At 45.5% G+C, this 27,785-nt stretch overlaps 2 protein-coding genes across 8 annotated transcripts in view; both read left to right on the plus strand.

Moving 5' to 3' along the window:
* Positions 1-27,785, plus strand: part of LOC140424818 (uncharacterized) — a 223,961-nt gene that overhangs the window by 22,981 nt on the left and 173,195 nt on the right. The gene's annotated exons all lie outside the window — the stretch shown is intronic.
* LOC140424817 (small ribosomal subunit protein uS12) lies at positions 14,278-14,793 on the plus strand. The gene has a single exon (XM_072508274.1). The coding sequence runs from the start codon at positions 14,305-14,307 to the stop codon at positions 14,734-14,736; it is 432 nt and encodes a 143-aa protein (XP_072364375.1). The 5' UTR covers positions 14,278-14,304; the 3' UTR covers positions 14,737-14,793.

Genomic DNA, 27,785 nt, shown 5'->3' on the forward strand with positions numbered 1-27,785 from the left:
AAACTCAATGGGATACAAGCCTAACCTGTCCTCATTAGACAACCCATCCATTCCAAGTATTAGTCTGATAAACTTTCCCTGAGCTGCTTTCAACACATTTACACCTTTCCTTTTAATAAGGTGACCGATACTGTACACAATACACCAAATGTTCAACTGAAGCATAATTTCCCTCCTTTTGTATTCAATTCCCCTCACAATAAATGATAACATTATATTAGTTTACTTGCTGTACCTGCATACTTAACCCTTTGTGATTCATGTACTCGGACACCTCGGTCTCTCTGTACCTCCGAGCTCTGCAGCCTCTCACCATTTAGATAAAATACTTGTTTCTTGAACTTCCTGAAAAATGGACGATCTCACATTTTCCCACATTATACTCCATTGCCAGATCTTTGCCCACTCACTTAACCTATCTATGGCCGGGATTCTCCGGTAACCGGCGGAGCGGGCCGTACCGGCGCTAAAGAATGGCGTGAACCACTCCGCCCGGAAGGTGTGGAATCCTTCGCACCTTCGGGGGCTAGGCCGGCGCTGGAGTGGTTGGTGCCGTGCCAATCGGCGCCGTAGGGCCTCTGCCAGCCGGCGTGAGTTGGCGCATGCGCAGGAGCGCCAGCGTGTACCCAGAACCGCTGGCCTGATTCTTGCGCATGCGCAGGGGGTTTCTTCTCCACGCCGGCCATGGCGGAGCTTTACACAGGTCGGCGCGGGGGGGAAAGAGTGCCCCCACTGCACAGGCCCACCCGCAGATCGATGGGCTCCGATCGCGGGCCAGGCCACCGTGGCAGCCCCCCCCCCCCCCCCCCCCCCCCCGGGGGGCCGGATACCCCCCCTCCGCCCATCCCGATGACTCCGTAGGCTGCCCTCAGAGCCAGGTCCTGCCGGTACGGACCTGGTCAAATGGCCAAATCCACGCCGGCAGGACTGGCCGAAAACGGGCGGCCGCTCGGCCCATCAGGGACCGGAGAATCGCTGGGGGGGCCACTGCCAACGGCCTCCGACCGGCGCGGCGTGATCCCCGCCCCCGCCAAACAACCGGCACCGGAGAATTCGACAGTCGGAGCGGCGGGGCGGGATTCACGCCGCCCCCCCCGGCGATTCTCCGAGCCCCGGGTCGGAGAATCCCGCCCTATATGTTTTTGTAGCCTCATGTCTTGGGGGCTGGTTTAGCACAGTGCTAAATCACTGGCTTTGAAAGCAGAACAAGGCAGGCCAGCAGCACGGTTCAATTCCCGTACCAGCCTCCCCGAACAGGTGCCGGAATGTGGCGACTAGGGGCTTTTCACATTAACTTCATTTGAAGCCTACTTGTGACAATAAGTGATTTTCAGGTCATGTCTTCTTCACAACTTACTATTTTATCTCTTTGTGTCATTGACAAATTTGGCAACCATTCCTTCACCCAAGTAATTTATATAAGTTGTAAACAGTTGTGTTCCCAGTGCTGAATCTGTGGCACACCACTTGTTACATCGCACGAACCTGAAAAATGCCCATTTATGCCAACGCTTGGTTTCCTGTAAGCCAACCAACCTTCTATCCATGCCAATAAGTTACCACCTATCATGAGATTTTATTTTCCACATTATCCTTTTATGTGGCACCTTATCAAATGCTTTCTGGAAATATAAGTCTAGTACATCCACTGGTTCCCCTTCATCCAGAGCACAGTTTGCTTCATCAAAGAACTCCAATAAGTTGGTGAAACATGATATACCTTTCACATTACCGTTAACGTATCCTAGTGCTCTGCTATAACTTGTTTAATAGTAGCTTCGAACATTTTCCTTGTGACAGATGTTAAGCTAACTCGTCTAGTTTCCCGCTTTGTCTCCCTTTTTGAATAATTGATTTCTGTTTGTTACCTTCCAGTCTAGTGGGACTTTCCCCGAATCTAGGGAGTTTTGGAAAATTAAAGCCAATGCGTCATCTCACCAGGCATATATTTTAAGACTCTTGGATGAAGTCCATCAGGACCTGGGCTCTTGTCAGCCCGCAGCTCCAACAATTTACTCTACCATCACATCTCTGGTGACTGTAATTTTGAGTTCCTTCATTCCCTTCCATTTCCTGGTTTATAGCTGCTTTTGGGATGGGTTATTTGTATCCTCTATAGTGAAGACTAATGCAAAATACTTGTTCAGTTCATCTGTCATCTCCTTGTTTTCTATTATCAATTCTCCAGACTCACTTTCTATAGGACCAGTGCTCTTTTTAAAGATGTATAAATGCTCTTACTATCTGTTTTTATATTTCTGGCTAGCTTTCTCTTGTCCTCCAGTTCTTTTCCTCCTCATTAATCCTTTATTTCTAATTTGCCATTCCTTATATTCTGTTCAATCTTCTGACCTGCCACCTGTCTTTGCGCCATTATATGCTTTTTCTTTAAGTTTTATACTATCTTAACCTGTCTAGTTAACCATGGATGATGGTGTGTCTGTTCCTTGGATATTTTTTTCTTGTTGGAATGTATTGCTTCGAGACATTCTAAAATATCCCCTTAAATATTTGCCACTGCACCTCTATTGACCTATCCCTTAACCTAATATGTCAATTCCCTTTAGGCAGCTCAGCTCACATGCGCATATAGTTGCCCTTGTTTAAGTTTAAAACACTCTCCCTCAAACAAAATGTACAATTCAATCATAATGGTCGCTTCTACCTAGGGCACCTTCACAATGAGATCATTAATTACCCCTTCTCATTGTCCAATACCATGTCTAGTGTAGCCTCCTGTTTGGCTCCAGAACCTGGCTTCAAGAAACTATCCCCAAAACATTCAGTGAACTCCTCATCTAGGCTACCTGTCCATCTGACTTTCCCAGTCTAAATGTAAATTAAAATCTCACATGATTATCACTGTGTCTTTCTCGCAAGCCTTGAATTTGTTTTAGTAGACTGGCCCTTTTGAAGTGCATCATGGCCCGTTTAGAGGTGAGGTTGGGTTCCCTTTCCTATGAGTGGGTGGGTACTGGACTTTCCAGTCGGCCTAATATGCCGGAAGTAGTGTTTGTATCCACCTGACCCAAGAATATTCGATGCTCTCTTACTGAACTTCAAAAGCTCCAGAAAAGTTAAATACCATCTCTCCATCAGCTTTGAGTTTATCATTTTTACAAGGCGGACACTGAGCTAACTGCCCTACACAATAATGCCTTTATTACCCAGGTGGTTGCATTGCAGCACTTCAGAAGCAGCTTCCTCATCTGGAATTATATGAATCAGTTTTGTGGCCTGTAGCCTGGTTCCTCCGTGTTGGTTTGCTTTGTATAACTTCTCTGGTTTGTCATTAGTTAATCTAGGACTCTTCAGTAATGATACCATATGGAACAGCTTCCAGAGGGAGTTATGATTTAATTTTCTTCTTGTCAATCATAGAATAGTTACAGCACAAAAAGAGATGATTTAGCCTGTTGTGTCCATGCTGGCTTTCAAGAAGGCGTTCAGTCCCACTCCCAGCCTTTCCCTCGTAACGCTGTAAACGATAATTCAATTCTCTTTCGAAAGCCTCAATTGAATCTGCCTCCATTACACTCCTGAGTATTCCTGATCCACATACCAAGTTTAAAAAAAATAGCTATCACTCATGTCGCTGTTCCTTCCTTTGCTAATCACCTTGGTCCAAATCTTCCAGTATTGGATTGTCAGAGATTTGGTGTAAACTTAGAGATGGGCGTCAGGGCCCTGCTGAAGTCCTGACTTGCACATATTCCATAGAATCACTACAATGCAGAAGTAGGCCATTCAACCCATTGACTCTGCACTGACCCTCCGAAAGAGCACCCTACCTAGGCCCACTCCCCTACCCTAGCCCCTTAAGTCCACCTAACCTTTGGACACTAAGGGGCAATTTAGCATAGCCAATCTACTGCATATCTTTGGACTGTGGGAGGAAACCGGAGCACCCGGAGGAAACCTACGCAGACACTGGGAGAATGTGCAAACCCGACACAGATAGTCACCCAAGGCTGGAATCGAACCAGGGTTCCTGACGTTGTGTGGCAGCAGTGCTAACCACTGTTTCACTGTCGGAAATTGCCTGAGGCGTTGCTAAACATCTGATGAGCTGGTTTCTGCTGCCGCCACTACACTGAGATCCATGTCAGAGACTTGTGTCAGATGTGCAAGACCTGCCTACATACTTATACTAGGAATGTTGTACTGATTAATGCCTGGTGTAAGTCAGTGATTAGCCAGTATAACTGAACTGTGCACCACAACCCACACCGCCCCCAATCTGAACCATCTGCCCCCTTTACCACTCACTTACCACTAAAAACTTGAAATCTTTTAAAACCTATCTGAATATGGCACCTACTGTTGCAAAAAGGGGGAGTGATCTTCCTTATGGATTTTTGCGCTGACCCTGTGTTGCTTCAGCTGGGCCAGATGTTCGACTGAAAAATCACAAATGGGTTGGGTCGCAGAAGTCTTTGTCTTTGAAATTTAGTGTACCCAATTAATTTTTCCCAATTATGGGGCAATTTAGCATGGCCAATCCACCTAGCCTGCAAATCTTTGGGTTGTGGGGGCGAAACCCACGCAGACATTGGGAGAATGTGCACACTCCACACGGACAGTGACCCAGAGCCGCGATCGAACCTGGGACCTCGGCGCCGTGAGGCTGCAGAGCTAACCCACTGCGCCACTGTGCTGCCCCAGGGTCGCAGAAGTCTTTGCGGGCATCGTCAATGCACGTAGCATTGATGCTGACTAGAAGATCTGGGCCTTTAAATCAGTACCCTTTGGCTTTCTCTCGATCCTTCTGCCCAGAGGAACAGTTTCTCCCTGTTGTCTGTCCTGCTCCCTAATAATTTTTTTAAATCTTTATCAAATCTCTTCTTCACCTTCCCATGGGAAGCAGCCACAGCTTCTCCAATTTATCCATGTTGCTGAAGTTCCTCATCCTTGAAACCATTCTTGTGCATCTTTTCTGTACCCTCTGTAAAACTTTCACGTTCTTCCTAAATTGTGGTGCCCAGTGGACACACTATTCTAGTTGACGCCAAACCAGGGTTTTATATATGTTTAAACTGTGATTTCTTTTTAACCGTTTTTATTTGAAATTTCTAATTTTCTCAAATAAAGCCGAGTACTTTGCACCTTTCCTTTCATTTATCGTGTTCATTATTTCACAGCTGCACAAAACACACACCATTGGTCTAATACTGTTTTCCTTTCAAAGATGAATGCTTATCAAGCACAATAATTGCAGGTTGCTTCTTATGTGTTCTGAAATATGATTCTAAAATTTTTACTGGTGGTAAGATGGACTATATGGTTTCAAACTGCGCTGTACAATTGTGTCTGTGGTTCTGCGATATTACTGTTTTCCGTCACAGCAAAGCTGTCACCTAATGTGGGAATTTTCCTGCAACAATATTGAATCTTTGCTTTATATCTATAATACTTCATGAATCTTTATTGGTATAGGTGAGATAGAGGAAGAAAAACAAATCGGTAGTCTTTTCACCCATGATAATTCACAATTTATTCTTCAACATTACTTTCCTCGCTGTACAGTGGCATCGCTGCCTCGCAGCTCAAGGGACCTGGGTTCAATTCCGGCCTTGGGTGACTGTGTGGAGTTTGCACTTTCTCCATGTATCTGCATGGGTTTCCTCCAGGTACTTCGGTTTCCTCCCACAGTCCAAAGACGTGCCGGTTAGGTGGATTGGCCATGCTAAATTGCCCCTTAGTATCCAAGGATGTGTAGGTTAGGTGGTGTTACAGGGGTAGGGCGGGGAAGTGGGCCTCTGTAGGGTGCTTTTTCAGAAGGTTGGTGCGGCCTTAACGGCCAAATGGCCTCCCTCTGCACTGTAGAAATTCTATGCTTTTAGATCCCTTTCAAAATGCATATTGTTTACAACGAGGGTGCAGAGTGATAAACTCCTGGGCTTCCTTTATATGCCGTAGGTATTCAGATCTTAAAGCACTAATTGAAGAATACTAGAGTCCATCATGTGCCCTGGTAAACAATCCTCCCGCAAACAAAGTATCAAAAATAGATGAATTACTGTTACGAAAGCAAAAAACTGCAGATGCTGGAAATTTTAAAGATAAAATACTAAACCTACTAAGCAAATCAGGCAGCATCTTTGGAGTTGAAACTGAGGTAAGGTTTTGGGTAGATGATCGTTCATCATCAGTTATTGACTTTAAACGTTAACTCTATTTCTCTTTGCAGTTGCTGCCTGACCTATAGATGAACTACTTACCACATTTAGTTGTGGGACTTGCAGTGCACAAGTTGCTTATAAACGTTTACTTTTTCTTGCTCCACCACAGAGATCTGGATTGACTTGGACTGTAATGTAACCTATAGGGTGAACATGGGACTGAGTACCCTATTGCCTACACACTATGTAAGCTAACACCTGATCTGCCCCATGGGGGTCATTCTAGTGTTGGATCATGCGCACAAGCAATCATTGAGCCAGCTCCTGGATTGAAACTTTTTCTGTTTGTATGTACGTAGTTCTTGAAGTTAATGAACACATTTAGTTAACTTGCTTGGGTCTATGAAGACTTCATTAAGACCTAATGAAAGGTATCCAACACTCCACAACATGGTGGCAGGGAATGTAAAAAAACCCCACCAAACTCTGAAAAAATGCAAAGAGAAACTGAAATCCTGCAAGACTAAAGAAAAATTTGAAGAAGCATTCAGACCTGAAGAAAAACTCGAGAAGCAGATGCGCAGAAGAAAATCGCCACGGAATAGCTCCAAAGAAAGTCACGGAAGTTGAAGGCAGAAGTTTGAGGCTCCTTGCTGCAGTGAGAAGGCTCCATGGGATTTCTTGGGTGTCTGGAATGGTTCCCAGAACACAGTCAGCAGACCTTGCAGGGGTGAGCTAAAACTTTGAAATTTCAGGAAAGCATGTCCTGATAAACTTTCAAATAGCTCAGTGGTCAGAAAGTAATTTTTGAAACCCTTGTTGGGAAAGCCAGATTCCTGAGCCAGCTCCTTAGTGTCCAAGCTTGCTCCAAAAAGGGGAAGAAAATTAATTTGGAAGGATTGCAACTAAGGAATCGGATTTGAAGACCAGCAAAGGTCAGGATTTGACATTTTTGTGACCCTAATGCTGAAAATTAGAAGTCTGCAGCCAGTTGATCCAAGCAACCAGTGTTTAAATTTTTGGGGGGGATTTAGCGCGAGTGCTATTGTAACAGAAGCCTGGCAGACTAGCAGGACTGGGTGAACCCTTGTCTTCAAATGAGCGGTGGAATCATTTTCAATTTCATGAACTTCATAAAAACTGAACCTAGACTTGATTTTTTTTTTTAACCTGTGGGTCAAAAATCCAACATATGATCAGTTTAGGCTTATCCAAGGTCCAGATCAATCATGTAATTGGGGACCTTTGAGAAAAAGATTACTTAGATTCATAATTGCTTCAGACCTGGATAAAAAGACAGAAGCTGAACACGTTTAAAATGTTTTTTTTTTTTATTAAGGCATTTATATAAACAACAAACACATAAATAAGAGCAAAAGCAAACGTTGACAGCATAATAAATAAACAGCACCCCCTGCTGACACCTCAATCCTCCTTCGAGAAGTTGATGAACGGCTTCCACCTCCAGGAGAACCCATCAACTGACCCTCTCCTAATTTAATCTTGGGTGGCACGGTGGCGCAGTGGTTAGCACTGCTGCCTACGGCGCTGAGGACCCAGGTTTGATCCTGGCCCCGGGCCAATGTCCGTGTGGAGTTTGCACATCCCCCCCCCCCCCCCGTGTCTGCGTGGGTTTCACTCTGACAACACAAAAAGATGTGCAGGTTAGGTGGATTGGCCTTGCTAAATTGCCTCTAATTGGAAAAATAATTGGGTACTTGTAATAATTGAACAAAAGACTAACTTAATCTTTTCGAACCTTAGGAATTCCGCCAGGTCACTCACCCACACCCCAGCTTTCGGTGGCTCCGAGTCCCTCCACCCAGGGTTGTCAGGGAGGCAAAGGCCAAGACATCGACCTCTCTCGCCCCCTGAACAACTGGGTCTTTCGAAACCTCAAATATTGCTACCTCTGGAATTGGGACCACATTTACCCCCAACACCTCGGATATTACGTCCGCAAACCCCTGCTAGGACCCCTTCAGTTTCGGACATGCCCAAAACATGTGGAAATGGTTTGCAGGCCTCCCCGCGCACCGTCCACACCTAACCTCTACTCCATCAAAGAATCTACTCATATACGTTCTGTGAACTATTTTAAATTGAATAAGGTTGAGCCTTGCCCACAATGAGGACGCATTCACCCTCCGCAAGACCTCTTCCCACGTCCTGGCCTCCTCCATTTTCGTTTAACATCTCCTATTGGGGCTCCCTCCCAGTCCATCAGCTCCTTAGAAACCTCAGACACCTTCCCCCCCCCCCCCCCCCACCTCCTCCCTCGACAACATATCCTGCAGCCCCGAAGGCGGCAACCCAGGAGAAGACGGCACCTGCCTCTTCACAAAGGCCCAGACCTTAAGCATCTGAACCCATTCCTGCTGAGCAGCGCATATTCTTCCTCCAGGTCCTCTAAGCTCGCAAAACTGCTCCCTACGAACAGATCCCCAAACCGCTCAATCCCCGCTTGCTTCCACCCCCGTAACCTTGCATCCAGCCCCCTCGGTGCAATCCTATGGTTATCACAAATCGGTGCCCAAACCGAGGCACCATCCAATTTCAGATGCTGCCTCCACTGCCCCTATACTCAAGACCGACACCACGGTTGCACAGTGGTTAGCACTGTTACTTCACAGTGCCAGAGTCCCAGGTTCGATTCCCGGCTTGGGTCACTGTCTGTGCGGAGTCTGCATGTTCTCCCAGTGTCTGCCTGGGGTTCCTCGATTTCCTCCCACAAGTCCTGAAAGACGTGCTGTCCGGTAATTTGGATATTCTGAATTTGAAGTGTGGCGACTAGGGGATTTTCGCAGTAACTTCATTGCCGTGTTAATGTAAGCCTACTTGTGACACTAATAAAGATTATTATTATTACCATTGGGCTCACAAAATCGGCAGAGGCGCCATCAATAATGCCCCTGAATCCATTCCCCTGCAAGAAGCCGCCCCCATAGCGACCCCTCTCCCACTACCCATTTCCTGTCTATAGCCATGTTAGCTGCCCAGTAATAATTCATTATATTCGGCAATGCCAGCTCCGCGCCCCCACGCCCCATTCCAAAAACACCCACTGTACCCTTGCTGTCTTCCCCAGCAACACAAACCCCGAGATCAACATGTTTTATTTTGGAATGAAGATCGGGAGGTTCTGATACACAAACAAGAGCCTTGGCAGCACCGTCATTTTCACTGTCTGTACCCGTTCCGCCAACGACAATGGAAGCACATCCACCTCTTAAAATCCGCCCTCATCTGCTCCACCAACTGAGCCAAATTCAACTTCTGTAGCTGTTCCCAAACCTGCGCCACTGGGTGCCCAACAACCTGAAACTCGCCCCCACCACCTTGAACAGCAGCTCCGCCAACCTCCTCTCCTGCCCTCTAACCTCAAACGGGAACACTCTTCCCAGTGTTTAGCTTGTATCCGGAAAACGTCCAAAGTCCTCCAAAATCCCCATAATTCTGCTGATGCCCCCAGTGGGTCGAGTCGCGCGCATACAGCAAAACATCATACTCGACTCTTTCCTCCCCTGCACAATCCCTTTCCAACCCCTCGGCACTCTAAGCACCATTGCCAATAGCTCTATTGCTAAGGCAAACAGCAACGGGGAGAACGGGCACTTGTCCCACGGTGCGACCCGAAATATCCCGAGCTCACCCGGTGTGCCGCACGCTCACTACCGGCGCCTTGTAAAGCAACCGGACCCAAACCATCCCAACATCTCCCACAGATATTCCCAATCCACCCGGTTGAAAGTCTTCTCTGCATCCATTGCCACTGCCACCTCCACCTCCTGCCACTCCGGGGGCATCATAATCATGATATCCAACCTCCTTACATTTGCCAACAACTGCCTTCCCTTCACAAATCCCGTTTGATCCTCGCCTATCGCCCCTGGGACACGCTCCTCGATTTGCGAGGCCAGCACCTTCGCCAGCAGCTCGGCATTCACATTTAGCAACGATATTGGACGGTCGGACCCACACTGCTCCGGATTCTTCTCTTTCTTGTTTCAAGGAAATAGATGCCTGCGATAGTGTAGGGGGAGCTACCCCCTCCACCTAGCCTTTTGCATCGCCCCCATATCCCCATCACCTCCCTCAACCCAGTGAGGACCCCCAGTGCCTCTACCAGGTCCTCAAGTTGGTGGGCCAGCATCCTACTCTCCTTCTCCCCATACTCGTACATTGGCCCTCTGCAAGTGCGCTACTGTGTTCCCGATAGACACCAGCCTAAACCCCATCTTGAGCCTCCACCTCTCCTTCAACACGCCTCCGAGTACCTCCTATCGACCCTCAAAATCTCTTCCACCAATCTTGCCATCTGTGCTTGTTCCACCTTTTCCCTGTGCGGCAGAATCAAAATACACAAACTTGTATACCCTGCCCCCTAACCACCGCCTTGAGTGCCTCCCACAGCATGGTGGCTGTAACTTTCCCCGTATTGTCGTGTTCCACATAACCCCAGATGTCAGTCCTCACCTGCTCGCACACCACCTCATCTGGCAACAATCCCACATATTTCTAGCCTCCACTGAGGATGCTCCCCCCCCCCCAACAGTCCACTCGCAAAATGGCCCGTGGTCTGAAACCGCAATCGCCGAATACCCCGAATCGACCACCCCCACCAGCAACGCCATGTCCACCGGAAAGAAATCAATCCGGGAGTACATGAGAAAAGTACAAAAGCTCCTTCGCTCTCAGTCTCCCAAACCTCCGCGGGTCCCCCTCCCCTTCCTCACCCCCATGTGCCCCATAAACACCTTCAGCTCGTCGCCACCGCTGACACCATCCCCGATCTCGGCTCAACTGGTCCAAGCTTTGCTCAATGAGAAGCTGAACAAGTTAACGTTTTGCTTTACCCCCGGTGCAGACAAAATTATTGTTAAACAAGGAATCAATGAGTTGTCTGCTAAAATCACCGGATATTTATTTTAACCTAAGAAGTAGCAAAATCCTTGACATGGCTAGGAGAGGCAGTGGCCTAGTGTTACTGTCACTGGACTACTAATCTAGAGATCCGGGGTAATGCTCTGGAATTAAAAGTTGTCAATTGTTGTAAAAACCCATCCGGTTCACTAATGTCCTTTTAGTCCTCTGCCGCCCTTACCTGGTCCCGGGATCTACCTAACTCGCAATTCCTCGTGAGATTTAACGCAATCACGCGAGACATTGATCAGTGAATCCTGCCCACAGGCAGGATCACATTTTAGCAAACCTGCAAATTTAGCAAAGGCAGTAAGCCTTACTCAAATGTGCAGATTCCTGAGGTTCCTGTAGCTTTGGAATTCAACCCCATCACCTCCGACCTCGGTGGCTGTAATTTCCCCCGTATCGTTGTGTTTCACATACCCCCGGATGGCAGCCCCCACCCACTCACAAACTGGTGGAACGGCACTCGTAGGGGTATCCAAGGGGATCGGAGCCGGAAACACATGGCTAAACGCGCTCATTCAGGGACTTTGTTCCCTTTTGGGAACATGCCTGCTGAAGCTGTGATTAAGGGGGTCAACAGCTAAGCAGACTGTGATGTTACTCATTGCAGGTGCTGGGTCTTTTTTTTTAGTTTAGTTTTTCTGCCCTGCCCTGTGTCTGTTGTTTTTTGTTTCCCCTTTAGAGTATTGCTCTGGTTTCTGAGGAAAGGAGATGTGTTTCTCAGACTGACTTCTCTCCCAAGGACTTTGAATAAATCTGTAAGCCACTGAGTGTTAATTTTAATAAGTGGCATTTGAGCTATGTGCATGGATTTTGCTTACTTTCTTATCTACTTCGAAACTTTTAATTAAGCTCAAAGACCTATTCTAATTTTTTTGTTACAACTGTTTAACTGTTCATTTAAAAAATGTTTTCTTGAATGTTGATGGAGTAAACTGCAACAGATTTATCACAAACAAATGTGTGATGAGGAGTATGTCTGCATCCATCGTTACTTCCAATAGGGGTAGCCATAACAGAGACCAAGTGGTGCTATCATGAAAGCTTGATCCCAAAAAGAAAAACACTATGGTAATAGATGAGCTCCTGGTCTGCAATGAGCAGCTAGTCACCCCAATCTCCCTTCGACCGGAGATCCTTCAAACAATAGACCCAAGACCGCCTGGGCATCACCAAGTGCAGGGCACAAGCCCAATCCACTGTCTCGTGGCCAGGCATTTCCAAGACAACTGAAGACACCGTAGCAACCTGTCAAGTGTGTGCACTGCAAAGGTGGGAACAAGAAGAGAACCTTATCCCACATCATTCCCAACAAGGCTGGGAGAGGCTGTACATTGACCTATTTGTCTTCAACAGCAAATTATTCCTGATAGTACGCGATTACTTTTGAGGTGGCAACTACCTACGACTAACACAGAGGCAGTAGTTAAGGCATTGAAAGAGAATTTGCGAGTCACGACATGCTGCAAAAGATTGTGTCTGATAATGGCCCACAATTTTCAAATGAGTACTTTGCACACTTCGCCACCATATCCAACTTCTACCACCATTCCAGCTACACGAGATATCCACAGTCAAATCGGGAGGTTGAAAGAGAGGTCTGCACTGTCTCTTGTCTTCTTAAAAAAGAATGAGGACTTTTCTGTATCACTGCTAACCTACCTATTAGAATGAGGCCTGGCCTTATCCGAACCTCTGGGCAGGAAATTCCGCACACAACCTCCAATCTTGACAAAAAGGCTGACATCAGCGTTGGAAACCAAGAATTGTCAGAACATACAAGCAAGAGAGCAGTTTTACAGACCGAAGCAGGCTTCCATCTAGAATAAAAAGCACTGCACCAAATATTTGCTTCAACTACAAAAGGATGGCAAGGTCTGGATTAAAGACCGAGAGGGAGGCAGTGGCGTAGTTGTATTGTCACTGGATTAGTAAGCCAGAGACCCAGGAAAATGCTCTGGGGACGAGGGTTCGAATCCCACAAGATGTTGAAATTTGAATTTTAAAAAAATCTTGAATTAGAAGTCTAAAGATGACGATGAAGCCCTTGTTGATTGTCGTAAAAATCCATCTGCTTCACTCATGTCCTTTAGGGAACAAAATCTATCATCCTTGTGTGGTCTGGCCTTCATGTGCTCCAGACCCACAACAATAATGCTGGCCCAGCCTGCGATGCCCACATCCCATGAACGAATAAAGGATTATCATCAGCAAGGACGATGAGCAACCTCAATCCTATCTGATTGGCAGAGGGTACAGTCAGGAGACTGCCATACAGTGGAAAGACATTGAGGCAGTAACGCAGATGGATTTCTTTTTTAATCTGAGGTACACTCTCCTTATTATCTCCCATCAGATTCCCTTTACCTTTTACCACTTGAATATTTCTCTTTTCCCCAGTTTCTATCCCTCACAGGCGGAAGCTGATGTCAGAAACCAAACTTTGATTTATGAACTAATTCAGTGATCTTCAAAGTCGGGGGTGCGACCCATGGGTGAGTCGTGGGCGTGTGTCGGGAGGGTCGCGGAGCCGTCCATCGTGGCGCTCGCGTGCGAATTTGCGCAATCGGAACAGCTGCAGCAGCCAGCTTTTAACTGTCGGCTGCGAGCAGCCTTTTTACCATATATTAAAAAAATGCGGCCGCACTGTGTGTGCGTGCCTGTTCATCGGTGCTCACCGATGAGCGGGCACGCATGCGCAGTTCGGACGCATTTTTGTTATATGGTAAAAAGGCCGCTCGCAGCCGGCATAGTTAAAAGCCGGCTGCTGCTCGCTCTGCCTGGTTCGGAAGTGCTCGGTTTTTCTGAACGAAGCTAAGGCCGAGTTTCCCCCTGGCGACTGGCACCATTGGACCTACCCGCAAAGATCCAGTGTATGGCCTCCACCTCAGAACTCGCCTGTATCTGCAATGCGCTCATCCTGCTCAACGACGAGGTCACTGTCACCGAAGACCTGATTAAACAGCTGGTGTGTCCATTGAGCCTTTCTGGCCCAGTCTGTTTGCCAAGACATTGGCTAATATTGACATCAATAATCTGATCTGCAACGTCGGTGCTAGTAGCAGTGCCCCAGCTGCTGCAGCAGTTGTGTCCACCGCTACCCCTGTTGCTGCTGAAGAGAATAAGGTAGAGAAGAAACGGGAAGAATCTGAAGAGTCTGACGATGACATGGGCTTTGGTCTCTTTGATTAAAACATGCTGTGCTACAACATTGTTACAATTTCCTTTTTGCTGTGAGGCCGAGTCTGTGATCATGGGTAAATGTCGTGGTCTTCGTACTGCCAGAAAGTTGCGTAACCTTCGGCGTGATCAGAAATGGCATGATAAGCAATACAAGAAGGCCCACTTGGGGACTGCCTTGAAGGCCAACCCATTTGGTGGTGCCTCCCATGCCAAAGGAATAGTCTTGGAAAAAGTTGGCGTTGAGGCTAAGCAGCCCAATTCGGCCATCAGAAAGTGTGTTCGAGTCCAGCTTATTAAGAATGGCAAAAAAATCACAGCTTTTGTTCCAAATGATGGTTGCTTGAATTTCATTGAGGAAAATGATGAAGTTCTAGTGGCTGGTTTTGGTCGTAAGGGTCATGCTGTTGGTGATATTCCTGGTGTCCGTTTCAAGGTGGTGAAAGTAGCCAACGTATCTCTGTTGGCCCTGTACAAAGGCAAGAAGGAGAGACCAAGATCTTAAACTTTTCAGTTTTATTAACAAAGATGGAAAATAAAACATTTCAAATAGAAAAAAAAACATTGTTACAATTTACAAATAAATAAAAATTGAATATAAAAGCCTGCTGCTGTGGCTGAAGACCGTAAATTTGCACAATCGGAGACGCAGAAGATTTAAAAAAAATTCTGTGTAATCTTCCTGTCTGAGGGAGGCAGAGAGCAGGTCATGGCCCCGAAAGTTGCCATCACGTGGTTTGGGCGCAATTGCGATTCCTCATTTTGTCAGCAGCAAACAAGGTAAGAGAAAATGGTGGGTCGCGAAGGTTGGTTGGCGTGGGTCGCGAAGGTCGGCCGGCGTGGTCGCGAAGGTTGGCCAGTTGGTAAAAATGGTTCCCCGGAATGAAAGTTTGAAAAACACTGAACTAATTCATAATCATCTGCCATTTCTGCTGCCAATCTCGCAGTTTTAACCCTCTGCTCTTCCACATGAGTTCTCACTACATCGGGAATTGAATTTTTAAACTCCTCAAAGTATAATTTCTCCAAGAGGTTCATACATTTTCTCTATTTTCAAAGCTCTTATCCACCTATCAAAATTACTCTGTTTGATCCTTTCAAACTCCATGTACGTTTGACCAAGTTCTTTCCTTAAATTCCTAAACCTGTGTCTGTAGGCTTCAGGCACTGTTCATATGCACCTAAGATGGATTTTTTTCACCTCCTCATACATCCCAAATACCTCCTCTGATAGTGATGCAAACAGTTCACTGGCTCTACCTACCAACTTTGTTTGAATCAGTAATACCCACATATCCTGTGGCCATTTCATTTGTTTCGCTACCTTCTCAAATGAAATGAAAAAGGCTTCCACATCCTTCTCATCACACCTTGGCAATGCTTGGAGATATTTAAATAGATCCCCACCAAGCCTTCGACTATGCCGCTCTTCCAATGAGTACCTTTTGTCTCAGCAGAACTATTCAAAAGTAATATAGGAGCAAAAATATAGTTACAGAGCCAGCTATAATTTATACCGCAGTCAAGTATCAGAAAATGTCCCCCAACACTCACTATCCTCATCACTATCCTCAAACTGTACGTTTCTCCTTGCATCCGCCAATTTTAACTGACTGTCATGTTTCATGGCCATTTTCTAAAGTTCAAAATCTCTCTCTTTTCCCTTCTCTCTCATTTTCTTTACCCATGTTATGCTTCTCGTGCTCAATGTGGGAGTTCAGGGACGCAGCCGATGCCCCTGACTCCTTCATGTGCGGGAAGTGTGTCCAGCTGCAGCTCCTGTTAGACCGCATGACGGCTCTGGAGCTGCGGATGGACTCACTTTGGAGCATCCGCGATGCTGAGGAGGTCGTGGATAGCACGTTCAGTGAGTTGGTCACACCGCAGATTAGGATTGGTGAGGGAGACAGGGAATGGGTGACCATAAGGCAGAGAAAGAGCAGGAAGGCAGTGCAGGTGTCCCCTGTGGTCATCTCCCTCCAAAACTGGTATACCGCTTTGGATACTGTTGGGGGAGATGACTCACCGGGGAAAGCAGCAGTAGCCAGGCTCATGGCACCGTGGCTGGCTCTGCTACACAAGGGCGGGAAAAAGACTGTCAGGGCTATAGTCAGAGGGGATTCAATCGTAAGGGGAGTAGACAGGCGTTTCTGTGGTCGGAAACGAGACTCCCGAATGGTATGTTGCCTCCCGGGTGCACGGGTCAGGGATGTCTCAGATCGGCTGAAGGGGGAGGGTGAACAGCCAGTTGTCGTGGTGCATATAGGCAACAACGATATAGGTAAAAAATGGGATGAGGTCCTACAATCAGAATTTAGGGAGTTAGGAGATAAGTTTTAAAAAGTAGGACCTCAAAGGTAGTAATCTCAGGATTACTACCAGTCCCACGAGACAGTCAGAGTAGAAATTCAAGAATAGTCAGAATGAATATGTGGCTTGAGAGATGGTGCAACAGGGAGGGGTTCAGATTTTTGAGACATTGGAACCGGTTCTGGAAGTGGTGGGACCGTTACAAATCGGATGGTCTACACCTGGGCAGGACTGGAACCAATGTCCTAGGGGGTGCTTTTGCTAACACTGTTGGGGAGGTTTTAAACAAATGTGGCAGGGGGATGGGAACCAGTTTAGGAAGTTATAGGTCAGTAAAGAGGCAGCAACTAAAGCCAGTAAGGTACTAGATAATAAACTCATTGTGACTAAGGGGAAGAGTAGACGGGGAAGAGATAATGAATGCAAAGGGACAGGTGACCTGAGGTGCATTTGTTTTAATGCGAGAAGTGTAGCAGGTAAGGCAGATGAACTTGAGGCTTGGATTAGTACCTGGGAATATGATATTGGTATTACTGAGACTTGGTTGAGGGAAGGGCAAGATAGGCAACTAAATAGCCCAGGGTATAGATGCTTCAGGAGGGATAGAGAGGGAGGTAAAAGGGGTGGAAGAGTTGCATTACTGGTCAGAGATGATATCACAGCTGTGATTAAGGAGGGCACTTTGTAGGATTCGAGCACTGAAGCAAAATGGGTAGAGCTAAGAAATAGGAAGGGTGCAGTAAAATTGTTGGGACTTTACTACAGGCCTCCCAAAAGCGAGCGTGAAGTAGAGGTACAAATATGTAGACAGATTATAGAAAAATGTAAGAGCAATAGGGTGGGCGTGATGGGAGATTTTAACTTCCCTAACATTGATTGGGACTCATGTAGTGTTGGAGGCGTAGATGGAGCAGAATTTGTAAGGAGCATCCAGGAGAGTGTTTTAGAGCAGTATGATAATAGTCCAACTCGGGAAGGGGCAATACTGGACCTGGTATTGGGGAATGACCCCGGCCAGGTGGTTGAAGTTTCAGTCGGTGAATACTTTGGGAATAGCGATCACAATTCCGTAAATTTTAGAATACTCCTGAACAAAGACGAGAGTGGTCTGAAAGGAAGAGTGCTAAAATGGGGAAAGGCCAAGTATAACAAAATTCGGCAGGAGCTAGGGAATGTTGATTGGGAGCAGCTGTTTCAGGGTAAATCCACATTTGAAGGAAAGGTTGATTAGAGTGCAGGACAGACATGTCCTTGTGAAAATGAGGGATAGAAATGGCAAGATTAGGAAACCATGGATGACTGGTGGAATTGTGAGACTAGCTAAGATGAAAAAGGAAGCATACATAAGATCTAGGCGACTTAAAACTGATGAAGCTTTGGAGGAATATCGGGAAAGTAGGACAAATCTCAAACGCGCAATAAAGAGGGCTAAAAGGGGTCATGAAATATCTTTGGCTAACAGGGTTAAGGAAAATCCCAAAGCCTTTTATTCGTATATAAGGAGCAAGAGGGTAACTAGAGAAAGGATTGGCCCACTCAAAGACAAAAGAGGGAATTTATGGGTGGATTCAGATGAAATGGGTGAGATTCTTAATGAGTACTTTGCATCGGTATTCGCCAAGGAGAGGGACATGACGGATGTGGAGGTTAGGGTTGGATGTTTAAATACTCTAGGTCAAGTCGGCATAAGGAAGGGGGAAGTTTTGGGTATTCTAAAAGGCATTAAGGTGGACAAGTCCCCAGGTCCAGATGGGATCTATCCCAGGTTACTGAGGGAAGCGAAGGACTAAGTAGCTGGGGCCTTAACAGATATCTTTGCAGCATCCTTGAGCACGGGTGAGGTCCCGGAGAATTGCTAATGTTGTCCCTTTGTTTAAGAAGGGTAGCAGGGATAATCCAGGGAATTATAGACCTGTGAGCTTGACGTCCGTGGTAGGCAAACTGTTGGAGAAGATACTGAGGGATAGGATCTATTCACATTTGGAAGAAAATAGACTTATCAGTGATAGGCAGCATGGTTTTGTGCAGGGAAGATCATGTCTTACAAACCTAATAGAATTCTTTGAGGAAGTGACAAAGTTAATTGATGAGGGAAGGGCTGTAGATGTCATTTCATGGACTTCAGTAAGGCGTTTGATAAAGTTTCCCATGGCAGGTTGATGGAAAAAGTGAAGTCGTATGGGGTTCCGGGTGTACTAGCTAGATGGATAAAGAACTGGCTGGACAACAGGATACAGAGAGTAGTGGTGGAAGGGAGCGTCTCAAAATGGAGAAGGGTGACTAATGGTGTTCCACAGGGATCTGTGCTCGGAACATTGTTGTTTGTGATATACATAAATGATCTGGACGAAGGTATAGGTGGTCGGATTAGCAAGTTTGCAGATGATACTAAGGTTGGTGGAGTTGCAGATAGTGAGGAGGACTGTCAGAGACTACAGCAAAATATAGATAGATTGGAGAGTTGGGCAGAGAAATGGCAGATGGAGTTCAATCCAGGCAAATGCGAGGTGATGCATTTTGGAAGATCCAATTCAAGAGCGGACTATACGGTCAATGGAAGAATCCTGGCGAAAATTTATGTACAGAGAGATCTGGGAGTTCAGGTCCATTGTACCCTGAAGGTGGCAACGCAGGTCAATAGAGTGGTTAAGAAGGCATACAGCATGCTTGCCTTCATCGGACAGGGTATTGAGTACAAGAGTCGGCAGGTCATGTTACAGTTGTGTAGGACTTTGGTTAGGCCACATTTGGAATACTGCGTGCAGTTCTGGTCGCCACATTACCAGAAGGATGTGGATGCTTTAGAGAGGGTGCGAGGAGGTTCACCAGGATGTTGCCTGGTATGGAGGGTGCTAGCTATGAAGAAAGGTTAAGTAGATTAGGATTGTTTTCGTTGGAAAGACGGAGGTTGAGGGGGGGACCTGATTGAGGTCTACAAAATTGAGAGGTACGGACAGGGTGGATAGCAACAAGCTTTTTCCAAGAGTGGGGGTGTCAATTACAAGGGGTCACAATTTCAAGGTGAGAGGGGGAAAGTTTAAGGGAGATGTGCATGGAAAGTTTTTTACGCAGAGGGTGGTGGGTGCCTGGAACACTTTGCCAGCGGAGGTGGTAGAGGCGGGCACGATAGCATCATTTAAGATGCATCTAGACAGATATATGAACGGGCGGGGAACAGAGGGAAGTAGATCCTTGGAAAATAGGCGACAGGTTTAGATAAAGGATCTGGATCGGCGCAGGCTGGGAGGGCTGAAGGGCCTGTTCCTGTGCTGTAATTTTCTTTGTTCTTTGTTCTCTCTATCTTTTTCTCTTTTTCTCTAATCTGTATCTCCCTTTCTCTCTCCTTTTTGTTCTGCGTGGTCAATTCCTTCTTCATCCCTCATTTTGTATTCAAGCTGCTTTAATTCTTCATGTTCAAGTTGCTTGATCTGTGACTGAATTCTTGCCATTTCCAATGAGTCTGACTGTCTTAGGCAGTTTTAAATGCTCAGCTACCACTGCAATTATCTCTTTTCATATGTTGTCAGGTAATGTTAACTGCAATGTTTTTGCCAAATCTAAAAGCCTTTTCTTAGTCTCTGTTCGTAAGGTACTGCGTGTGACCTTCTCCACTCCCAAAAAGCTCTGAGCCTCTGAAAGAGCTATTGTCAACAACACCCCCCCTACTTAAACTGGAATACCACATCTGAAAAGCAAACACAAGTATGTTCACCCCTTACTGTCTTTAAGTTCACTAAGCCAATCCAATAGATAGACTTTTATCCTGGACGAGCCCCCAGTTTGTTATGGGCCAGGGTTTAGACAACATCAAAGTATATCATGGAGTTCACCTGACCTACAACTGTTTATGGATTTTGGTTATGAGGAGCACAAGGGCTCTTTCCAGGTTGTATTGAACAGAAGGCCTTGAGCACTTTAAATCAAAAGCAAAGTTTATTCTACGAATTCAGTTAACATTTTATAAACACACACAGTAAGCATTTTATCAACTACAAACATAAAACCTCACACAGCTACAGTACTGTATATTTAACTCGTAATAATTCCCCTTTACTGTTTTTACGAAGTAACAACATCCTGTTATGGGTCAGGGTTTAGAGAATCCCAAAATGTATCATAGAGTTCACCTGACCCACAACTTTTAATAGATTGTGGTATGGGGAGCACACGGCTTACTCTACAGGTATGGTACAGCAGGAAATGGACCAGTGGTTATTAAAACAAAATAATTTTGTTTATTCTATGAACTCAAGTTAACCTTTTTAAAACAAACCGTGAATATCTTAGCAACCATTAATTCAAATATACCCCCAAAGAATAAAACACTAAGTAATCTGTATGCTGTTCTTTTAACATCCAAAAACGTAACAAACCTCTAAACAGGAGCACATTAGAGTTTACATTCAATGCTGAAATCCTTTATAATTCTGAATTCACCAAATGATTAAGATAGTCTTTGGATGGCAGACTTCAGATGCAGATCCCTGAAACACAGACACACCCAAGCTCTTCTCAAACTGAAACTCAAGCAGAAGTGGAGCTCAGCTCCACCCACACTCTGACATCACTCCAGTAACATGAGCAGCTCCATTTCTTAAAGGTACATTTCTTAAACACCCATTTCTTAAAGGGTACTCTCACATGACAATCCGTAAACCAAAACACCCTTTTTTTCACAAATCATTAGGTTTGAATTCCTTACAGAAAACAGGTATTACTTTGAAGTTATCAAGTGATCTGGAGACACCTTTAACATGCAGAGAGACCAGAGAAGCCTTATTTTGTCTGAATCCAGCTTCCAACTGTCTTAAACCGAAAGTAAAACTCAGAGCCCCAAACAGCTTCCAGCTCAAAACGAAAGTAAAAACTAGAGCCACAGTCCAGCTCCACCACACAATGACATCACTGCAGCCATTTGAAAAGACAAACATTTCTTAAAGGGACATTCCCATGATGATAGTTACAATAGTCGATTTAGATGCGAAAAGATGGACGGAGGCTCCTGTACATCATAAATTCCAACGTGGAGTTTTTATTCTTTCATGGGATGTGGGTGTAACTGGCTAGGCCAGCATTTATTGCACATCCTAATTGCTCCTGAAGGTGATTTGTGAATCGTCTTCTTGAAATGCTGTGGCCCACATGGTGTAGGTGCACACAGGAAGCGAGTTCCACAATTCTGACCTAGTGACAGTGGAGAAACAATGATAATAGTTCCAAGTTAGGTTGTGCGTGTCTTGGAAGGGATGTTGCAGGTGGTGGTGTTCTCCTGCATCTGCTACCTTTGTCCTTGTAGGTGTTAGAGATCATAGGCATAGAAGGTGGTTTCTAAGGAGCCATGGTGAGTTACTGCAGTGCATCTTGTAGATCGTATACACTGCTGCTACTTTGTGGCGGTGGAGGAAGTGAATGTTTGTGGGAGGGGTGCCAATCAGCTTTGTCCTGGATGGTGTGGAGCTTCTTGAGTGTTGTTGGAGCTGTGCTAACCCAGGCAAATAGAGAGTATTCCATTGTACTCCTGACAGGCTTTGGGGAGTTAGGAGGTGAGTCGCTGTCTGCAGAGTTCCCAGTTTCTGACATCTTGTAGCCACAATATTTATATGGCTAGTCCAGTTCAGTTTCTGGTCACTGATAACCCCCAGGATGTTGATAGTGCTTGGGCCGAATGGCCTATTTCTGTGCTATATTGCCTATCCAATCCTTTGTTAGATTTTGATAATCCCTGATAGCCAATCATTTGACGTTGACCAGTATTGGTGGCAGTGATTACATTTTTATTCAGCACAAGTGTTACCATCTTGGCATAGATCAGTAACTAAAATAAATTTAAGAAATACAAAATCCCTGTTATTTGTTAAAGCCTCAAGATACCGCAGTTTAAAACTGAAGAATTTTTACTTTGCATGTTTCAGCAGAGCAGACACTAAATGTTCTCTCCTCTAACATCCAGTATTAATATGAATTAACAGGAAAATTGTGGTCAAAGTGAACTCTAAATTGCACTAACTGGTAGATACATCTAAGACAGATCTTTGTCACTCAGATTTTGGAGATCACACTCAAGTCAGAGTCCTTCCAGCTGTTTTCCTCATGAGGCATTTCAGCTCCTCTCCTTCTCTGAGCTACTGGTCCCCAGCTGACAGCAATGCACAAACAACCCGAGTTCCATGGGCACGGCCTTCATCACAAATAGCACGTCTGCAGTACCTGCTCAGCTCATTCTGGATGGGGTTGACGCACCAATGTCATCTTCCAGTAAAGGAAACAGCTGTAACAATGAATTCTAAGCTTCTAGATATGGACTCTGTCACCTTCAGCTTGCTTGTAGTGCTAGTGCATCAACTATTGCTATCCAACTTGGACTGGTTTTTTCTTTTATATCTTTTAAATAGTTTCAGTTTTCCAGAAGTTTTGGTTTCCAAACCTCAGTTTATTTTTGTGTTCTTAGAAAGCGGGAGGCTCTGGTTCCTTGCTATGTTTACCTGTTCTTTTCCCCTTTTGTTCCCTTTTCTTCTGTTCAATTTCTGTTTTTGTTAGAGTTTCCCCACCAATACAAATTCAATTTAAAAACACAGATGGCCTCACATAGGCGGTGGCATAGTGGTATTAGCCACTGGACTAGTAAACCAGAAACCCAGGGTAATGCTCTGGGGACCCGTGTTCAAATCCACTGCAGATGGTGAAATCTGAATTCAATAAAAATCTGGAATTAAAAGTCTAATGATGACCATGAAACCATTGTCGATTGTTGTAAAAACCCATCTGGTTCACTAATGTCCTTTTGGGGAAGGAAATCTGCCGTCCTTACCTGGTCTGGCCTACATGTGACTCCAGACCCACAGCAATGTGATTGACTCTTAACTGCCCCCCTAAAGGGCAATTAGGAATGGGTAATAAATGCTGGCCCAGCCGGTAACGGACACGTCCCATGAATGAATTTTTTAAAAAGCAGGACTCTATGTTTATACTCACTCACTTTCCGCATCCCTGGTCCTCTTGAGTATCTGTTGAATTCCCTGATTTCTCGCTGAAGTCTTTTGTACCTCTCGACCATTTCAATCCCCTTCTTACATCTTTTTGTACAATTCAAAATTATTGAATTGTATTCTTATTGAATTGTACTCGACCTATCACTGACTTACACCCATCGTAATATTGCCAAGTTGTAGATTTGACACATCCATAAAGCCAAGGCTTCCTCGAGCCTTGTGACCCTCATACATCGCTTCTTATACTGGGGCTGTTATTTGTACAGTCTTGGCAATTAAAGAGCACATCGTCAATTTGGAAACTCTTGGCACCCTTGTGTGAAAGTTTCTGTGAAGCTTTTATTATCTGAGGCTTTAGCAGAGACACATACTCCCTTTTTGCAATATTCCAATAGGCTATGGCCAACCTTGGTTCTCATGCACATTCAGTCTTGCTGTATTTCATTCTTGCTCATGACAAATGTCTAACTTTCTGAACCATCCACAACTTGTGACTAGCTATGGCAGTGTCTCTTTGTCTCTCTCAATTTCAGTTATGAAAGTCATTTACAAAAAAATGACTTCACATACAGTGCAGTTAAGGAAGCATTACTGGAGTATTGGCATGTGTTCGTGCGTGTTTATTTTGGCACCGTCTAAAATTGTGGAAAAATCATGTGAGGATATGTGTGCTAAAATGAAGTGACTTTGGGATTTCTGTTCCAACTGAAATTAGCCTGATATTTGAAAAGTATCCTGACAAGTAAATATAAATAGTTTGTATAATGCAAGAGAACACTAAGGATAATATCTGAAATAAAAATTCAGAAATGTTCAGACTATAGCCATTGGATTGATACATTCAGAATAGTTTTCTCCTTGTTGTATGATTATTTTTATCCATTCATGGGATGTGAGTGTCACTGGTTGGGCCAGCATTTGTTGCCTATCCCTGAGAACATTGCTGTGGGTCTGGAGTCACATGTAGGCCAGACCAAGTAAAGATGACAGATTTCCTTCCCTGAAGGACATTAGCAAACCAGATGTTTTTTTTTTTTTACAACAATCGGTGATGGCTTCATGGTTATCATCAGATTTGTAATTCCAGATTTTTATTGAATTCAAATTTCACCATCTACCATGGTGGGATTTGAACCCAGATCCCCAGAGGATTAACTGGGGTCTCTGGATTACTTCGCAACAATACCACTACACCATTGCCTCCCCTAGCACTGTTAAAATACTGTATTCAGAATTGAGAGATTTAATTTTGAGGAGGAGCCATTCGGATTAAGGGAGAGGGGGAAACATTTTTCACTTGCCAGTCAAAATGCTAAACAATTGAGGAAAGCCCTAGCATCCCTGAATGTATTGGCTCCATCCATTTCCCAGTCAAACCTGTTATGAAGTGCGGCTGCCTGGTGATCATGAATGGAATATTAGGTGGCAGAAGGCCACCTATGGCTAAGCCCCTGGCAGTCTGGCATATGGTTTCGGAGGAGAATTGGGGTGGCCTCAAGAGTGGACGGAGTCCAGACCAGGAGAGGCTCGAGACCAAATCCATAATTGAGATAAAATTAGTGAGCATGTAGATGTGCATAAGCTGAGCAAAGACAATGAGCATAGATTTGTTAAGAGCAAGTCATTTTAAAAAATTCATCCATTCCCAGGATGTGTGTGTGTGTGTTGCTGGCAAGACCTGCATTTTATGGTCCATCTGCACTTGTTCTTAATCAGGTAATCATGGACCACTTTCTTGAACTTCTGCAGTCTATGTGAAGTAATCCCCCCTCCCCCCCATGTGAAATAACCTGTGTGGTGTGACTGTCACTTGCTACTTATCGGTCCAAGCTTGGCTGTTGTCCAGGTGTTTCTGCAAAGAGCCATGGACTGCTTCATTTTCTGAAGATAAATCTAATAGTCATTTGAAGGAGTATGTGATTGAAAGGATCACTGAAGGGATTGCAGTTGATGATATGGATACAAATTTGCAGAAGGTGTTTAATAAAACATCTCACAAAAGACTTGTTTAAAAAAAATCAGCTACATGATGCAAGAGGAAATGTAGCAGCATTCTCCATAGATTTAGTTCATCCAAAGTCCTGCTGCCTCTATTCTAACTTGCACCAAGTCTCTCTCACCACATCTTGATTGCTGAGCTGGATTGGATCCTACTTCCCAAATGCTTTCATTGTAAAATTCTCACCCTTCATTTCAAATCCTTTCATGGTCTCTCACCTCGCCCTATTTTTCTTCAGATCTTCAACACTGCCTCCCCCTTGCACACTTCTCTGATTCCAGTCTCGAGCATTTTCACCCCCTTTTTAATGCCTCCATTTTGGGACACATCTATCTTAAAGACACTGTATAAATGCAAGGTAAACAACATTGAGTTAGGATTAATGGAAGCTGTGCTGAACTGCAAAGGGTTGGAAATGGTACACTTCAGGAATTATTGGTGGAACCATTTTAGCTTTTATTTACCAATGAATGCGGTCTTGAAATTTGCTGATAAATGTGGACTGTGGGAGGAAACCGGAGCACCTGGAGGAAACCCACACAGACACGAGGAGAACCTGCAGACTCCACACAGACAGTGACCCAGCAGGGAATCGAACCTAGGAACCTGGAGCTGTGAAGCACCTGTGCTAACCACTATGCTACCGTGCTGCCCACATAGAATTTCAAGTGCAGAAGAAGGCCATTTTTCCCTCTTAGGACAAATTTCACCTTATCAACATGTAGGAACACTTCGTTAGATCCTCCAGCCTCGATGAGGCACAGGTTGGAGAAGCTGATTTCCATCCCAACACAACCCGCCTGCGAACGATCAACCAGGCAAAGGCTAAAACATCTGCCCGGCTCCCGTCTGCAACACCAGCAGGTCCGACACCCCGAATATGGCTCCCAGGAGACCCGCATCCAAATCCACATGCAGGATTGCCGACATGGTGCTGAAAAACAACCCCCAAATTTGGACAGGAACAGAGCAAATGATTAGACGGGGCCCCTCCCACACCGTTCTCAAGTATCCTCTACCCCCTCAAACAACCAGCTTATCCTTGACTTCATCAAATGCGCCCTATTCACTACCTTCAACTGTATTAACCCCAGCCTCGTGCACGAGGTTGATGCATTTACCCTCCTCAGCACATCACACTACAGCCCCTCCTCCAGTGCCATCCCCAACTTCTCCTCCCACTTGGCCTAACACCCGCCTTAGGTACCTTCTCCTTCTCCAAAATTCTCCTATAAATCGCCGAGATGACCCCATCCTCCAACCCATTGCCGACAGTACGTCCTTCAACAACAAGGAGCCATGCGCTATCAGAAAGGTCGGAAAAACCTTTTTAGCAAAGTTCCGCACCTGCATATACCAAAACCCCCACATGCGTGGAAATCCAAACTTCCCCCTCAATCTCTCCAAGCTTGCGAACCAAAAATAAATCCTTCATCACCTTCACTCCTCTTTCTTCCCATCTCCGAAATCTCGCAACCACCCTCCCCGGCTCAGCATCAGCCTCGACCCTGCTCTCAACCTAAAGTGCTGCTGAAACTGCCTTCAAATCTTCAGTGTGGCAGTCATCACAGGTATTCCCGAATACTTCCCTGGGGCAAACGTAAGCAAAACCTCTGCAAGAATGCGCCTCCATCCTCACCAGGGTGGCATGGCACCACTGGTTAGCAATGTTGCTTCACACCGCTAGGGTCCTGGGTCCGATTCCTGCTTGGGTCACTGTCTGTGCAGAGTCTGCATGTTCTCCCCATGTATGTGTGCCCCCCCCCCCCCCCACAACTGCTGGCCCTCTGAAGTACCACCTTCCTTATCCTGGCTACCTTCCCTGTCCAAACAAATGACAAAACCAACCTGTCCACCCCCTTAAAAAAAGACTTCAGCAAAAAGACTGGCAGGCACTGAAATAAGAATAAAAACCACAGCAAAATATTCATCTTACCTGCCTGCACCCAACCTGCCAGTGACAGGGGAAGACTGTCCCACCTCAATAAGTCCGCTTTCACCCTCCCAACCAGACTTGTAAAGTTCAGCTTATGAACTGCACCCAATCCCGGGCCACCTGCACCCCCGAATAACTGAAATTGGTTGTTGGCACCCGAAACGGCAAACCCCCCCCCCCCCCCACCCCTGGAGAAGACACCACAAAATACTTGCTTCTACCTCAAATTAGACTTGTATCCTGAAAACGCCCCAAATCTCTTAAGCAGACCCATTATGTCCCCCATCGAAGAGCTTGGGTCTGAAATATGTAACACCAGA

Source organism: Scyliorhinus torazame, chromosome 6 (assembly GCF_047496885.1).
Source record: "Scyliorhinus torazame isolate Kashiwa2021f chromosome 6, sScyTor2.1, whole genome shotgun sequence".
Classification (NCBI taxonomy): Eukaryota; Metazoa; Chordata; class Chondrichthyes; order Carcharhiniformes; family Scyliorhinidae; genus Scyliorhinus; species Scyliorhinus torazame.